This window comes from Desmodus rotundus, chromosome 12 (genome assembly GCF_022682495.2).
Source record: "Desmodus rotundus isolate HL8 chromosome 12, HLdesRot8A.1, whole genome shotgun sequence".
In the NCBI taxonomy this organism is placed as follows: Eukaryota; Metazoa; Chordata; class Mammalia; order Chiroptera; family Phyllostomidae; genus Desmodus; species Desmodus rotundus.
In genome coordinates this window covers 66,684,924-66,702,389 of record NC_071398.1, presented here as the reverse complement: position 1 = coordinate 66,702,389, position 17,466 = coordinate 66,684,924, and the positions used below count along the sequence as shown (strand labels likewise).

The 17,466-nt window shown below is 44.6% G+C and overlaps 1 protein-coding gene across 2 annotated transcripts in view; it reads left to right on the top strand.

The window, feature by feature from the left end:
- SPAG17 (sperm associated antigen 17) overlaps window positions 1-17,466 on the top strand; it is a 183,151-nt gene that overhangs the window by 21,220 nt on the left and 144,465 nt on the right. For both annotated transcript variants that reach the window (XM_045203731.3, XM_024570600.4), the window contains exons 2-3: window positions 2,910-3,050; window positions 3,631-3,714. In XM_045203731.3, the coding sequence (XP_045059666.2) occupies window positions 2,910-3,050; window positions 3,631-3,714 (225 nt within the window). The remainder of the gene's footprint in view (window positions 1-2,909; window positions 3,051-3,630; window positions 3,715-17,466) is intronic.

Genomic DNA, 17,466 nt, shown 5'->3' with positions numbered 1-17,466 from the left:
GTTTTTCCAAAGATGTTTCTATTTTTGCAACTGCTGCCAGTTAGTGGAGATTTGGACCCTACGTCTACCGTGAACAACTGAGAGAAAGCGTCAGAAATTACATTTGCAGAGCGTCCTTTCATTAGACACAGAAAACCACTTGCTCTTCCTGGAGCAAACAGCCTGCGTTCCCTGGCGTCCCGCTGCCCCCTAGTGCAGCAGGCCGGTGAGCGCGTCCTCCTCCGCAGACGGTCGTTTGCAGTGCTCTGTCCCGGCAGTCGTCCTGGCCAGGTGGTGAGACGCTAATTCAGCACTCCAGCAGAGTCCTGCAGGGGTCAGATAAATCCGATGTCTGCAGCAGGAGTTTGATGGGCTAGAGAGCGCAGGTGGGAAACCGAGCCTCAGCAGACGTCTTCGTATCCCTTCCAATGGACAGATGGGGTCTAGCTCCCCGGCAGGGCTCAGAAAGAGCTCTGGACCCGAACACACCTAGACCTGCTCTAACCCAGGGGAAGTGCCGCACGGTGACCGCCATGTGTCAGAGGACCAGGTCTTGTATTAACAAGGGTTCTAGGGCAAAGTAACAGGATGACTAGGCTTTGAGAGAAGGAACCTTGGGAAATTCCCTTAACCTCTCAGAGTCTTTGTAAAGCTATCATATATAAAAAAGCAATCTTATGGTGTTTTAAGGATTTAATACATAATCTGTTTCTGAAGGTTTATACACTTCGGTACGTGATATAAATCTTCATCTATTACGTTTACTGTGGCTGAAGTAGCCATTAGATGCAATTTAAGGATTACAGAAAGGCATTCTGACCCCGACGGCTTGCTCTCAAAATTGTTCTGAAATGATCACAAAATTGCAAGCCAGTATGTGGTCTCCATGCGGTTTTTGCCAAAATGACTTTTAACAAGATTTTTAACTTCGTAGGGTCTCTGTTTTTCCATCTATAAAGTATTAATGCACCTATTTAAAGAGATTACTTAGGGATTTAATGAGATAACATATGCCTGGCACATGGCATTTTTCAATAATTGTTAGTTCCTTCCTCCTCTCTTCCTTTTCTTTCCGGTCTGAAATAGTCAACACCTGCCTTCGACACCAGACACGGATGGGGAGATGCTGGACTAGGATGCCCTTTTTCTGAATCGTCTTCAAAAGAGCTGAGAGCAGCCCTTTCCGGTCACCGTTAACGTTCACATATTGGCAAGGAATTTGCAGTAGGGCGTGGGGTTAGAGAGAGAAGTGGTCGTTGAAGTCCTCAGTGTCCGGACGTGTGTGGAGGTATTGCCCGTTCGAAAACCACGTGCACTTCATTGTGAGAACGAAGGAGATTTTCCCCCCTTCAGTGACGATCACGGTTGGGCACGCGGCTGCGGGCAGACAAGAGAAAAGCTTCCAACGCGGGAAAGTTCACCGTGACGATGGAATGTTTTTCTAAAGCATACCTTTTAAATACTACACCTACTTTTCAGAATCAAAATATTTAAAAAGCAGATGCTCAGTCTTCCTAGGGTGAATTTGCAAACGACAACAATAAATAAAACAAGAACAGGTTTTAAATTCACCATAACAGAGGGAAACAGAGCCACACCCACACGCAAGAGCACCCTCGGTCAGTAAAATATCCATTTTTGTGCTTTTACGTGCGGTTGTTATTTGGTGATAGCATTGAAAATTGGTGGGTTTTGTTAGGTTGTGGGGGAGTTTCCCTGGAGAGAAGTCAGAGGCGTTTGGTGACAGTGACTGCATGGTGGTAAGGAAGCACTGGCGCTACGGTCTTTTCTCCTGCACACCCCAGTTCTGTCACTGCCCTGATAGTGACGCGGGCAGAAGCCAGAGAGAACCACGTAAAATTATGTATTTCATTAAATTTGGGTGACATCTTGTCAAATCATCTTAGACATTGTTTTAGAATCCACCAAGGGGGTGGATTCTAAATCTCTAGAGGGAAGCAGCTATTGCCCTGCTCAACCCCTTTATTTTATAAAAGGGGAAACTGAGGCCTAGAGAGCTCCCGTGGCTGGAGTGCCCCCCTCGTTACTACCTCTCTTGTCTAATGTCTGTATCATGTCTGCTCGGTCCGTCTCCCCAGAGACTGTTGGAGTTCAAAAGCACTAGACCCGGTTTGCAGGTTGGATCTATAGTAGGTAGTCCAGTAAATTCCATTCTTAATCTCCTCCACAGAGTTGCTCCTTCCTAGCAGAAATTATAATTGTAACAGAGAGAAAGGAATTACGGAATAAGAATATTATCTTTAGTAACATTTCTTTTAATTATTTGATGCAAAATTTCATGTCCAAATTTCATATTTTAGCCTATTTCTTGGGAGTGGAAAGAACTCATTTGTGAATTAACAATCAGATTCTCTTTTTGCATTAGGAGAAAAAGATGTATTCTAGTAGTTCTGTGCTTTACAAAAACTTCAAGGATTGTATTTTTTACCTATTATAAAATCCCATTTGGCAACCAGTCAGCACTACCCAACATTTAGCAAATATTTCTTGAGCTCCTACTGTGTTCCTAGCACTATTTAGACTCTTAGGTGTATCAGGGAACAAAACAAAGATTTCTGCTTTTGTGATTATATCTTAATGTATATTTTGCAACATATGAATGAACTATTGATTTTCTACACCAAATTATTCTTGGACAGCATTCTAGTGAAAGGGCATCATTTTTAAAAACTGCCTTCCTTAAACATGAAAGGCCTACTTTCTCAAGAAAATAGCTTTTTGGTCAAGCTGCTTTGAAATTTGGCACAATACTGCCGCCTGGCGGCTACTTGAATCAGGAACCCACATAGGATCAACTTTTTCAGGCAAGGTTCACAGGGAAAATTATCCTATTTTTCAGTAGAAGCCTTTGACACACAGTGACCTAGCCAGGAGTATTAGAAGTGTAATTCCTTATGGTTTTGTAACAGAACGACTGGAAGGGCTCCATCGCTTTTGTTGTTGGAAACCAGGTTGAGGACGATCTTCTCATTCGAGCCCTCACGCTCGCAGTCCAGGTGCCGCAGCGGAAGCTCTTCAGTCTGATATCGTGGAAAGACGTTCTCCGCCAGGTACTGTCCCTCCCGCTCCCAAGCCCCTTGAAGATTTTTTTTCTTAAAATAATAAGATAAAATAATATATAAAACTATCCTATTCTTGGGGGACTTGGTAAATTTTGGTGGATTTTTTTAAACACTTAGCTAGACTAATTTGAATCGTTTAATCTGAAAGAATTATATTTTGTCCTCAAATTTTGCTCATTCAATATTCATTCACTCAACCAAAATTTCTGAAGCCATGTCAGGCTCCATGGGGAATTATTTCACGAAAGATTCAACAAAATAAAAGACAAAACTATTTGATGTCCCAGGGCAGCCTGACTAGGAAGAGAACGTAAGTCTACTGAGAACCGTAGCTGTCAGAGGTCAGAGGGGCAGATGACCCAGCCGAGTCCTGTCAGGTGGCACCTGCTTGTGCAGTAGTGGGAGCCGACCACAGTGACTCAAGCATTTCACCCTATCGATGACTAGCGCTTCCTTGCCGGGTTCCCCAACCCCTCCAGTCACCTAGGTGCTTGAAAGTTACATACACCTGAGTATTCTTGATGCACGCCCTTCCTTCTCCGTAGAGATCAACTTACTTTTCTTACAGATTGATGAAGCAAACGCACTCTTTGGAACCACCTCTAAAAAGGCAAAGAACGTCGTGGGCAGTAGCGCTCCCTTATATTACGAGGTGAGTGTCTTTATTGAAGAAATTTTTGTTTTAGAAAATGTAATCCGTTCTTTAAGAGCAAAGTCCCGTTTCTCATTGGAGCTGTTTGTTCCTGATGATGGGCACTTAAAAAACCTGCCCCCCCTTGTAATTAAGTTCCTCTCTAGGAGTCAAATTGTCCTAGATTGTCTCTACCACCAGTGCATCTAAAGGAAGAGCATAAATCAGAAGTTTTTATATGCAAGACTGCTTGGTCGGGCTTTTTCATGGTAGTTGTTGACTGTGTGATAGTATGAAAGGGGGTCGTATTATTAGTGTATTAAAAAGTATTACTTTTACCAGAGAAACAGTGTAAAAGTGCCCCCAAAGTGTTTCCTGGACAAGACGGAGCCGCAGCTGAAATAATTTTCTGTCTGTCTGTGAACTTGGTGCACATTCCACACCCTACTTTCGTCAGTGAGAAAATGACGGTGATGTTCAGGTCGACGGTCCCTTCCACTTCTGGCAGGTGCCTAGCGCCACAGGCTGGGGTGGCGGATGGTGGGTTTGTGCACAGGACTGGGAGCGCCATGCTCATACGGGAGGACTTCCTTCACCCCAGCTTGTTAAAGGGAACCTAACTTACAGCTTACAAGAAACTATAAAAAGTCCAGGGATTAATTAGAATATCACTTACAATTTGTCAGGACTGTTTTATGGCTGTGCAGACCAAAAACATAAGGATTTTCGGATCTTTATAAGACGAACTTGTCTGCACTTTATCTCGGTGATGACTAATAAAGTTTCTGTACGTCTCGGGTCTTGGATGATTTCATACCGGCCTCTGTAGTGTTGCCCGCGTACTTACTCCCTGAACAAGTTCCATTGGATCTACTTATGATGGACAATACTGTGGGTTTTATAGCACTAACTCTTGCTACTCTATCTTTGAAAACTCATCTGTGCTGCTAGTTAAATAACATGCCTACCGTCTTTTGTTATAATGTTCGGAGTGTGTGTGCTCCAGTTGATGCATTAGGTGATACCTGGATTTAAATTATTGGAAGTTTTCTTCTGAAGTAGCCATAGAAACCCATGTCCAGTTTGCAGGCCTGGGATCACTTAGTCCCCCAATGGACTCCTTCTTCTTCAAAATGCTCAGCAAAAATCAGAGATGATGACAGGCCAAATTTGAGGTCTGATCTGGACAGGCATTTTGACTTAAATGTGGGATAGCCAGTGTTCAAATTCAGAATTCAGGTTAAACAAAGAAGAAGAAGCCATTTCTCTCCAGTATGTGCTGTGACTCTGGGTTGCCTGTCCTTCCCTCGGGGGAAGTCCGTTTCACACCGGGCTCTGCCACATTCTTCCAGTGGAGCTTCTGGGCGGTCAGCCTCCCACACCCCTTGCATCCCCCTTCTGTTTAGAATGGTCCCAGAAGAAAAGGGAAGGCAGGATGAGCGGCACCACCAAAACTGGACCGTGGGTGCAGCAAATGTGCATTAACATCAATCACTGGGGCAAAAACGTGTAAAAACAAAATCAAATTCAGGCTCTTGGGCAGACCAGTCAAAGATAGAATGCAGATCTGGAGGAGAGGGGCACATCTGCGATCTCAGCCCCTCCACACGTAGGACCTGGTCAGGACCTCTGTCGCCTGACACCGCATCCCAGATGAATTGAAAAGCTGTGGGTGGTGCCTCCTGCGGGCCCTGAGGTAGCTGTGAGTGGTGACCTTGACGGAGGCCCAGAAGCTAAGCTTTTCTGAGATCTCTGGACTTGGAAGGCATGTGCACAGTCTGCTCCTGAGTTTGTTTCTGCTTCGAGTCGCCCATGGTCTGCAGTAAGCTGCCACAGGTGGACTCCTCGGGAGCCTGTTTAGGAAGTCTTGTATTTTCTTTCTCAAAGGAAACTGCAAGGGGAAAGAAAGATGCCCTAACAAAGTCGCTTATGTTACATGGGAAGTTCATAGCGTTGTTTCCTTTTAGACCTCCACTTCGACGAGAGAGCTCAAACTAGATGTCGTAAAATCCATGCACTTCCATTTACTTCTGCTTGCAGAGACCCTCGTTGGCCTAGATCTGAACCTAGCCGTTCTTACTTTAAACACAGCTCTAACCAGTTCGGCTTTCTGCTAGCCTAGCCTGCAGCCAATTAGGAGGAATAGCGAATTAGAGTGAAACTCCACTATAGTGCAGTTCATCCACGAGTAGTAAAACAGCGTCAGAACCACATTACTTACTTCCAGTAACGACGTGAAATGAAATGTCTGGGCCGGCAAAGAGCACATTCCTAAATGGTTTGCTCAGGCTTTCGCTCGGACGGCTCGGTGCTGTGTACACACAGCCTCCTTCCTGAAATTGGGTAGTTTCCCCGTAAACTCGAGAATTTCGTCCAGCCATGATATTGTATATATGAGAGTCTTTATTTACAAATCAGAGTTCTTTGAAAACCTGCCTAGATTCGTGCGAATGTAATTCCATGGAGACACTGCTATAGCCCGTTCATTCACTTTCTCTTTTTGGAAACCACGTTTTGCTCTTGCAAGAACTACCCTAGGGACTCGCGGGGAAATAAAAAGAGAATAATCATCTTTAGTCCCAGGAATGTTAACTATTTCTTTATTATATTATTATTATTATTTGATGAGAATGAAGATAGTGATGATCTCAGGCACTGGCATTACATATAAGTACAACTTCTGGCATGTAATCCTTTTTGAGGACGTGCACATGTATGAAAATGGACACAGATATAGCCTGTATCACATAGTGATCAGTTTCACCCGATAGCGGTATTTTACCACATACAGAACAAGAATACTCTTGTCCAAGCACTAGAGTCAGACACCGTCTGGGTGATGGAGGGGGGGATATGAATATTATAAAGACTGTAAGCTCAAGAAGGTTAAGGACTAGTTAAGAAAAAATAAAAGGAAAAAATATAAGCCTGCTACATAGTAGGTATTCAACCAATGTTTGTTAAATGAGTGAATAGCCCAGTGCAGCAAATAGCCCGTGAAGTCCTGGGGGGCAGATGGAGTGCCACAGGCATTCCAGGGCAGGTGAGATCACTGTTGGGGGGGGCACGCGTGCGGGAGAGCTGTGCGCAGAAGGCAGCATTGCGAGGGCGGGGAAAGGGGTCCTGATCATTTTGATCTTTTAAATACATTATCCCAACTAACCCAGAAACACTTGTAAAAGGAAATACAAATATCTTCATTTTACAGATGGGGAAATGGGAGCAAGAGAAGGTAGAAAGTCTGCTAATTAGAAAATGGAAGAACTTGGATTTAACCGGAGTTACATACATTGCCTCAAGTTTTTCCACTTCACCACAAACCCAATACTATTTCACTGGCCTCAAAGCTATTCAGCCCTGGAGGGGTGGGTCTGGGCACTCCGATGTGGGAGGGGCATTCTATCGGGCTAGGACATGGCAGTGGGAGAATGATGGGTACGTGCTAAACCATAGTTACGTGGTACAAATATACTAAATAGCAAAGGTAAATGCTGTGCCTATCTTAATTTTAACTTTAAAATCCTGGAGGGGGAGACCTGAGAAAACATTTCAAACACTGGCAAAAATACACGCTGTAAGATTCATGCCTGGAACATAAATGTGTTTGCTGAGTATACACGAGTGTCTGTCTGTCTGTCTGTCTGTGTTTCATGGCCCACACGCAGAATCTGACCCGCTCGTGGCAGGTGTACTCAGTCCGACCGAAACTGAAACAGGGAAATACCAACGGCCGTTCAGAGCCAACTGCAGCGGCCCCCGTGGGAAATGCCTGCGTGCACTGCACACGCACGCCTGTGATTGAATCTGACACCCAGCAGATGAGCCTTATGAGAGAGACGTACAGATCTGGGACTTGGACATTGTGGTTTTGATAAATCAGAAGGAAAAGAAACTGCCAACTCGGTAGGGCTTTGTTTATCCCATTTACCTGGAATCGAATTCAGCTTTCTCAAAAGCTTTAGGTTCCACTCCACGGTTGTCTTATTTCATGGCGGTGACATTGTGCCTCCCTATCTGGAAGCCCTCCATCCACACACGGACCAGTGTGTGCCTGCCTGTTTGTGACTTATTCAGAACAGACAGATTAGGTCACCACAAAAACAAAAAACTGAAAGCCTGAAGAAACGAAAAGGGCCTGTGGTGTAGAGGTTTTATGCCCCAGTCGGTGGTCACTCATTAAGAAAAAGTAAAGCACCTGAACAGTCCTGAAGATCATGTGACATAGCGCAGTTTCCAAATGCAAATCAGTACTCATCTTCCTCAGTACTTCTGCCAGTAAAACATAAAACTCTGTTTCTAACTGACATACTTTAATTAAAGTATTTCTATGGGCCTTTCTATTGAGAGATCATTAAGTGTGAAAAGCTTTTTCCATTATTAGGTTTGAGAATAATGGATCAAACGCAGTTAAAGAAAGACATAGGAGGCACAGTTAATAGCATCAGATGTAATTAGTTTCACCGCATCTCTGAGACACTTGGCTAGTACATTGGATTAGAATCCCCAGATGTAATAGTTCCATTTTTGGTCTCTCTTCATGGGTGTGTGGACATATTTCTCAGCTCTTTCCCTAACATGTATTCATAATAACCCACAAGTCAGAACACAGAATTGATTATAATCTGCTTGCTGCCCCTTTCCAGATTACTAATATAAAACTTATTCCTTAAACAGTGCCTTAAATTAAAAGCCTATTCAATAAAATTGTAAGCCCTTATTTTGGGGGGTGGCCGTTGTCAAAATGAGAAAGGAGAAACTCGTGCCTCAGAGATAGAAACAAATGATATGGGAAAACATTTAAGAGGTTTGAAGTTATTAAAATGGCAGATCTACTGGGAACAGCAGGAGCAATATGTCACGGAAGAAACGAAGGAAAAGGGAGACAGGAAGCATTCTCTGGCCTTTTCAATCCTGCGTTTTAAAACAAAACAAAAAAAATTCAGGACGAATTGGAAGGTAGCCAACCTAATGCCGTTATTTCATAGAGCTTGGGGACACACCAGGAAATTACAGGCCAGTTAGTTTAACTTCACTTGTGGGGAAAGTATTAAAAACTGCTGCAGGAGATCAAGTCAAAGGATGCTTAGGAAAGCACAGCTTGATTAAGGCAAGCCTGGCCGACGTGGTTTGGGGAAAGGGAAGGTCATGTCTTAGGAACTTGTTGAAATTCTTTGAAGCTATTATGGCCCGTACAGTCTTCAAAGAGTACAGCGAGGCCCAGGATCTGTGTGTCTTTTTCGTGCGCACCAACCCTTCAGGGATGCTTGCAGAACATGGCCCACATCAGGGCCTGGGTGCTCCGGGGTGAGAAACTACTATCAAAATAGCAGAAAAGAACCTCTGAAGGAACATTTATAAAGCTGGAACCAATTAATACAACTTGATATTTATAAATGTAAAATAATGACTTGGAACAAAATTTAGGAATATTGAGCTAGTACAAAGAAGTGCTACACTGGGACTGTAAAAACAATGTAGGGGTTATTGTTCCAAAATCAGCGCTTTGGAGGCATTTCTCACCCAAAGAAGGGAAGGTGAGACATCAGAGCAGGAGAAGCGGGTATAGGGTTCAAGGTTATGAAGGATGGCGGCCGAGTGAACAGATGGGAAAAGAGCAGTCTAACATGTTAATGCCCTGAGCCTCCAGGGCTCTGGAGGAGGACAGAGCCGCCTGGCAGAGAAGGCCAAGTCCGGGCTAGCAACTGAGGGGGCAGAAGGTCAGGGCTCTGTTGCTTTGGGAGTGGGCTCCCGGGGCCCGAATGTTTGTCTCTCAGATCTGAAACTTGGAGTTCTGTTTTCAAAGAGAAGCACAACTCAGGCAGAGGCATTCAGAGACACCCCAATGTTGCCCCCAGCTCTTTTCTGCCCCGGGGCACAGGCAGCTGGCCAGGAGGTGGGGGGTAGTCCCTGGGGAGCACTGGTATCCCAAGCTAAGGAGCCTGGGATTCAGCAGCAGGAAATGCGAGGACTGGGGTGCTGACTAGGACACGGGGTCAACGTGAGAACTGCTGGGCAAGCAGGAAGCTAGTCCAGAGTTCCAGGACACAGGTATCAGTGGAGAAGCAGAGACAGCAATGAAGCCAGGCTCAGCCAATGAGGAGCAGCCGCCAGGCGAGATGCTAGTGGTCAAAGGCACTGACCCCAACCAGACTGCCCGGGCTCTTCCCCCGATTCTGCTACTTGCCAGCTGTGGAACCTCGGACAGGTAGCAGAACCCTGCTGCTCCTCAGTGTGCTCTTTGTGAAGTCAGTATTGCTGATAGCACCTCCCTTAGAAAGCTGAGTGATGATTAAATGAGATAGTAAATACAAAGTACTTAGCCTGCTACCTGGCATAGAGTACGTGTCCAATTAAGTTTAACTATTGTTAATGAATATTATTAAATAATTAATATTGAAATAATGGTTAATGTTATCGTTTTAAAAATTCTATTCAGTTATGGTAAATGTTGGAGTTTTTTCATGGAAGCATGAAAGAACTAGAAACTTCTATGATTGGGTTTTTTATTGTTGATTTTTACTGTGGTAAAAACATAAAATTTACCATCTTAACTATTTCTAAGTGTACAGTTAGTAGTGTTAAATACATTCACATTGTTGGACAATCAGCCAGTCTCTGCAACTTTTCATCTTACAAACCGAAACGCTACGCTCAGGAAAACAACAGCTCCCCCTCCCTGCCTTCCGCCCCTGCCCCCCACTGTCCTACTCCCCGTTCCTATGACCTGGACAACTCTGGATGCCTCATGTAAGCGGAATCACAAAACATCTGTCTTTTTATGGCTGGCTTTTATTACTTCACATGTCTCCAAGATGCATCCATATCGTAGCATGTGTCCGAACGTCCTTCCTTTTCAAGGCTGAGTAGTATTCCATCACACGCTCAGTCCACATTTTGTCTGCCCATTCAACCACTGATGGGCACATGGGTTGTGAACAGTGTTGCCATGAATATGGCTGCAAATTATGAGCAGATTTTTCACTAAGTGAAATATAATTAATAAAGATAAGCTAACAGTTAAGTGAGTCAGGGAAGAATGAAAGGAAAATCAATGGTCAAGGGTGTCTGGACTACTCCACTATGCTAGTCTTCATGACCGTGGTGGAGACTGACATACATTCTTTTCTCTTATGTCGTTAATGAGTAAGTATGACTGAGTACAAGGGATGAACAGTAGTAGTAGTAACCACTTCTAAAATAAATAATTATAATAACAAAATCTCACATTTAGACAGCAAGATGGACTTCACATCCACTTTCCCATTACATCCTCACACCCTCATGTGAGGCAGGCAGAACAGCTGGTAGTATCTCTGCGGTGTCAGTGGGGAAGCGGAAACCTAGCAACCCAGCAGTGGTTCCGTCACCAGCCTCAGCGGAGATGGCCCTCAGCCCTCCTGGTGGTCCAGGGCTGGCTCTCTACCTCAGAAGGCAGGCCTCCGTCATCAGGAAGTCAGCCCTGTCCATTCATTCATTTCTCACAAGATAGTTTCAGATGATTTATGGATAAAAATGTCTATTTTGTTAAATATACATTTAATTTAAATTATGCACATTAAAAATAAAATTGGAATCCTAACTTGCAGTCTCCCTTTGTGGCTTAGGATAGGGCTAAATTATTTTTTAAAACTTGGTTTGCGGTCAATGTAGAGGAAAATATTAGGTTCTAGTACAGGTGATACATAGCTTTGACTAAGCCAAGAGATAATCACTAGGGAATGCTTTATTTTTATGCATTCCACAAATATTTGACTACTTGTCTGTTATGTACCAAATCTATGGTTGAATTTATCTTGGTGGATAAAACAGATTTCCCCACTATCACGGAGTTTACATTTGAATGGGGAAGGCAGGCAAAGAGCAAAAATTAAACATGATAATTGTTTTATTTTATTTATTTTATTTATTTATTTATTTTTAATTTTAATTTTTTATTGTTATTCCATTACAGTTGTGTGCCTTTTCTCCCCATCCCTCCACCCCACCCCAGCCAAACCCCCCTCCCTCCCCCACCTCCACCCTCCCCCTTGATTTTGTCCAAGGGGACAGTGAGGAGAGGGGATTACAGGAACTACTATAAAGGACACATGATAATTGTTTTAAATCAGAGAAAATTATAGGGGAAAATGCTTTAGACTAAGGATTTGGAGGTAAACTGAAAGACCAAAAGAGCCAACCAGAAAGCGGGGGGGGGGGGAATATTCAGGCAGAGGAAACAGAGTGTGGCAAGAGCCCCGGGGCAGGGGGGGTGAGATGCCATCCTGGTGGAAGAGCGTGAAAAGGCCCCGGGTGCCGGGACGCAGAGCACAAGGAGAGAGAGGCGGGCAGAGGCCAGCTCTGTAGGGATTGGTGTGTGTCCACTAAGAAAAAGTTTACATTTTCACTTCACAGGAAATGGGAAGCCATTAGGGCTTTTGAAGGGGAGACTGACACAATCTGAGTTTATACATTTTTTTTCTTGCTGCTGAATGAAGAATAAATTGGGATGTTGGCAGGAGTCAAACGTGGAAGTGAGGAGACCAGTTTAGGAGGCCATTGGAGCGTCCAGCTTCCAAGTATGTTCAGGAAGAAGAATCGGCAGAATGATGCTGATGTGAGGGGTGAGGACTGAGGGAGAAGAAGGTATCAGGAGTGACTCCAAAGTTCTGGCCTGAGACACTGAGAGAACGTGTTACAGAACTGAAGGGTGCTCTACTCAGAAATGAGATATGGCTATTACAAGGTGGTCTTATTTACTTTCAGCAAGTAGAGGACACAGGCATTCATATCCAAAGCTCTGCCTCTCCCAAGGGAGGCTTGGCCCTTTGCTTATGGACAGTGTGGACAATCACAGGTTGGTTTCAGTTGGCTGCACTTGTTAGGTGGGCCGCTCTAAAGCTCATCCTGTTTACGGCTGGCCTACAAAACACTGCTGCATTGTAATGTTTATCAAGACTAGGATTTAGTAAGAATGGACCAGACCTCGAGACCCTTATTCTACCTAACAAAAACATTTTGGATGTAGGGGAGACTGGTGGAGATTAAATTCGAAGGAACTTTGGAAGTACAGTTAAATTAAGTTTAAGTACAGTTAAGTACTTTGGGATCAGTTAAATCTGATGTTGAGCGATGTATAAGAGGAGATGTCAAAAAGGAAGTCAGATTTTTTTAGGATTTCTCATTTTTTTGTATCCTTCTGTGCCTGGCTCAGTGCTGGTACATAATAAGTATCAAAGAAGTATTTGTTGTCTGAAAGGGTTAATTTATTCTGGGAGGACTAGTGAGAGTTACTGGTCAAGACTACAGGCAGCAGACAGTGACCGTTTCAACACTACTAGTTCAATAGTACTTCCTGGGACTAGTAGTTTTCGTCCCTTCCATTCTTCCTTTATTGGTTCCATATTCTACACAGTGGTTTTCTAACTGTGGCTGAAAACCCATTGTTTTACAATGAAATTTAATTGGTTGCAGCTGTGTGTATGTGTGTGGTTTGTGATGTAAACTTTTTTTTTTTTTTGCTATAAATATAGGTCCAAAAGAGCTGGAAAAACCAATGCCCTATAATCCTCTAAATCTATTTGGTGTTATCTTCCCATTGCATTTCTCCTCTTTCAGTCGCTCACCCAACCCTGGACGAGGGGATCCGGAGACCCTCACCCCAGCTCGCCCACCCTCAGCAGACATTTCCTGAGTGTGTGGCACGTGCCGGGAGTCTAGTTAGACTGGGCATCTCTGCCCTCAAGAGCTCATAGTCGATAATTTTATAAACAATATGTTTGCTTCCTGCTACTTTATGACATTTTAATACCTTATAGCAAGTTTGATACAGAAGTTGTATATTTAACTCCCAGTTATAACTGAGTCTGTTCTTCATTGAGCCCTGGGGCTGACCTCACTCATCGTTCATAACTTGCAGCCGAAGGGGTAGCGGTCCCCAGACAGGGCGTGTTGGAAGGAAGAGCACGGGAGGGCCGAACACTCCACACAGCAGTCAGAGATGCGACAAAGGCGTGGACGGCCTTGTTTCCTTAGGCAGAAAGTGTAGCTGAAATGGAAATATGGCAACAGTTTTCATGCCTCTTCATGTTTTTAATGTGGTCTCTATTTCTGAAATTCTAACACCTCAGTCTTTGGTTGCAAGGAGAGGAAGAAGAAACACCAGACTAAACCTGGGGGACTTGACCTTCAGAAACTCATTTCTGTTTATGGAAGAGCTACCGCGCATAGTGACTACTTACTAAATAGTAACGTGAATGACTGAATTTCAGGCAGAGGCTTATGTATTAAAACCCATCCATTCTTCTATTTCACAAACATGATGGGCCCAAAACAACAACATCGAACTTATTAGTGGCATCATAATATAAGTTCACTGAAGTACAGTCTCTCTATGGCTTTAAGAAATATATAAAAATATATCATTACAAGTTTAGTAGTTTGAGACGTAGGAAGCAAATACTACAAAAATACTTACCCAGAAAAAAGTGAAATTGTTCAATAAACCCCTTCTTTTAGAATTTCGTATTTCAGCTTCCTGCTCAGTTTGAATCACCATGCCCATAACCGTGGGACACCCGTAGAACTCCGTGGGCGAGCAAGGCCAGCAGGCTGCCCTGTACTGCGCCGAACCCTCCATGACTAATGAGTTTATCATTATGCTGATTTCCCTTTCTCAAGGATTTTTATGAAAAAACAAAATCACTTCAGCTTATTCATTCATCAGGAAATGTATAATTAGATCATATTTATCAGAAGGAACATGTCGTTATTTGTTATTTTCAAGCCTTAGTTTCATTTATGTCTGGAGCTGAGAGAAGCAGGGCAGTCTGAACACGCCCCGCAGCCGCGGGCCACTGCCGACAGTGTGTGGCCTTTCCGAGGAGCCAGTCTCGTATCGCATTCTCCAAGATTCACTTTACGAATGTGATTGAGGGAAAGAAAGAAAGAAAAAAACAAAAAAGGATGGCTCCTATCTGAATGTAATGCAAGGGGCAAATATATTACTTTTTGAAGCTAATAAAATTTCAAGGATGACAGCAAATTTCTGATTTGCTTTTCCTCCAGTAAAATGTCTGCTTTGAATTACCCAGAAAAAATTCTTCTTCCTGCCAACTTGTTTCAATTCCCTGTGCAAACCCGTCCACAGAACATTGTCAGGGGGTTCCTGTGGAGGTGCGTTTGGGAATCGTCAGTCACTGGAGGAACACACACGTTTTCTCCCTCTTTTGGAGCAGGCCGAGGAAAGTGGATTGGATAGTGAGGTTCGTGCATGGTGCTTGCCCTTTCTTTCCTGAAAGCGGAGACAAGTATTAGTCACCCGATGGGAAAGAGTCTTTCGGTCTCACCCCGGGCTAGTGTCCCGCTTTATGTGTGCAGGCCCGCCCTGTGTGTAGGCGGAGCCGACAATGGCTGTGTGATGTGATTTAAGAGGTGCTGGAAATCCTGCCTGTCCAAAAATAGCCTCCACACCCCGCCGATTGAGTTCAGGCACAGTGTCCATAAAACCCTGGTTTAAATGAAATGAGACTGCATTTTTCAGAATGTTAACCCATTATATCCACTACCCTCTCAGCACACGTCTATTTGGCAGAGATAGAAGCGGGACCTTGAAGGCCTGCCTGTGCGGACGGGGAGAGTGGAGAAGCTGTTGGCAAGGCCCAAGGCGTAAGGTGGCGATGCAAGTCACGGAAGCAATTCTGCGTAACCACGAGTGAGCCTGTTGAAACTAAACCACTTCCATATTCATCAGCCAGCCAGCCACTCTTTTTCTGAACCGTGTTTTATGGAACATGACATGTTCTCAAACAGGCGATACTCTTCACTGGGGCCCTTAAAGAAAACAAGAATAACAACATCAACTTACATTGGCAAGGTTCTTCTAGGAATACAAAATACTTTCATGCACCATGTCCGCCTGGCGAGGCTGACTTCCCCACCCCACTATTCCCCATCCCACTCTTCTCAGGGTCCCCGAGAGCTGACTGCCTGCCCACCGCCTGCAGCTGAGGCGCGGCCCCTGCAGTCAAGGAGTGGGCAGTTAAGTGCCACCTGCTTAACAATTCATCTAAACCGAAGGGCGAGTCCCGCCAGTCTTCTCCGGTGGAATTGCTGAGGAAGTGTTTCCCTTCTCTGAAAGTTTCTGAAAGAACTGATCCAAACCCAGGCTTCTGCGGGCGTGCATTTATTCAGCCTCAGAAATTCAGGTTAGGTGTTATCAGTCATTCCCTGGGCAAAAAAAATCCCCCACCTAGAATACTGACTGCCTTGCACAAAGCTGTAAAACACAACAAGAACAAAAAATTTAGATGGGAAAAGTAAAAATGTGAACTGGCAGAAAGTAACTTGAATATTTCCCAGAAGGCTTTGGGAGCCAGGGATGTTTGACCGGTGACAGGAAGTAGGGCTAGCCCTGACCAGGCTTTATGCAGCAACTGTGCCGTCCAAGATTTCTGCATCGTGGCTCACCGCCCATTACTCTATCCCTGAGCACCCCCACCCCCACTCCTGTAGCCATTCAGATGAGCCTCGGTTTCACAGGGACTCTAGCTCATTCCTTTTTAGCCACCGGAGCACTAATTCACTTTACACTCCTTTTGCCACAAGTGCAAAGTACACCAAGTTGAACAGAATTCTGTAAAATTAAGACTTAGATGTTTTCATCTACCAGCCAAAGAGCCCTGTTCAAATGCTATTTCTTTTATGAAATCTTGGAATTCCCTAGAGAAACTCCGTCTTGCTGTGTTATGTTGTGGTGGTTTGTGTCTGCCTCCCCGTCCTTCACAGCGCAGGGCGTGGGCTCCAGGGCCGTGTGTTACTCATCGCGAAAGCCCCAGGGCTCTGGGCTAGCAGGCCCAAGCTGTCCCGGTCCCGTTTCCCATCAGTTAAAAAATAATTGAGCATTTGTTCCATGTACATTGTGTGTATACACAGCAAGAGAGAGAGAAAAACGTACAGGAGTACAAACATATTACCAATGTCATAGAGCATCCTCCAAAAATAAAAACTAGAAAGGACAAAATAAGGGTAAGTATAATCAGGAGTTCTGATGTTTCCCCCATCCTGGTGGGCAGTCCTGTGCATGCCAGGGCTGAACAACGAAGACCTAAGTCATTGATTTCAGCATATAGGAGACACAGGGTGAACGTTTGTGAAACGGGCAAAAGAGTGAATGAAACCTCTCCTATCCATACAGTCTTTTTGGCACATTCAGCACATCCCACGACACCAGTCACTTTTCCAGCTGGTGAACCGGCACTTCTGCTTTCCCAGCCGTGGAGCTCACTGGCTTGACGGGAGCAGGGCTGGCTGGATGTCACCTGCCCGTCACAGGGTGCCCTTCACGAGGGACACCCGCACAAAGTTTGTGAAGGTCTGTGTGTTTGTGTGCTGATGTTTTTCATTTGGCACGGATTTGACGGGTAGTCTACCATGTGATGGGTAATCACAAAGTTAAGTCCAGCCTTCACCCTGGGAAACATATGGAAATGAGCGACTCTGTTAGCATAGGGTGACAAAGAAGCTTTAAGCGGTGCAACAAGGACACAGAGCGGTGCCTAAAGCTTTCTGAAGTTTTTAGGGAATGGTTTTAGGGAAATGGCTTGAAAGCTGAATGGGAAATTTATGAAGTAATGAAGGAGGGAGAGATCTAGGCAAAGAACTCAGCCGTGGCAAAATCAGGCAGACGCGAGATGGCACAGCATGACCAAGGAACTCCCAATGGTGGGCATCCTCAAGTGTAGGCAGGAAAGTGGAAGGAGCATCCAGGGCTGAGCCTGGACAGGTGCATCGAGGGCA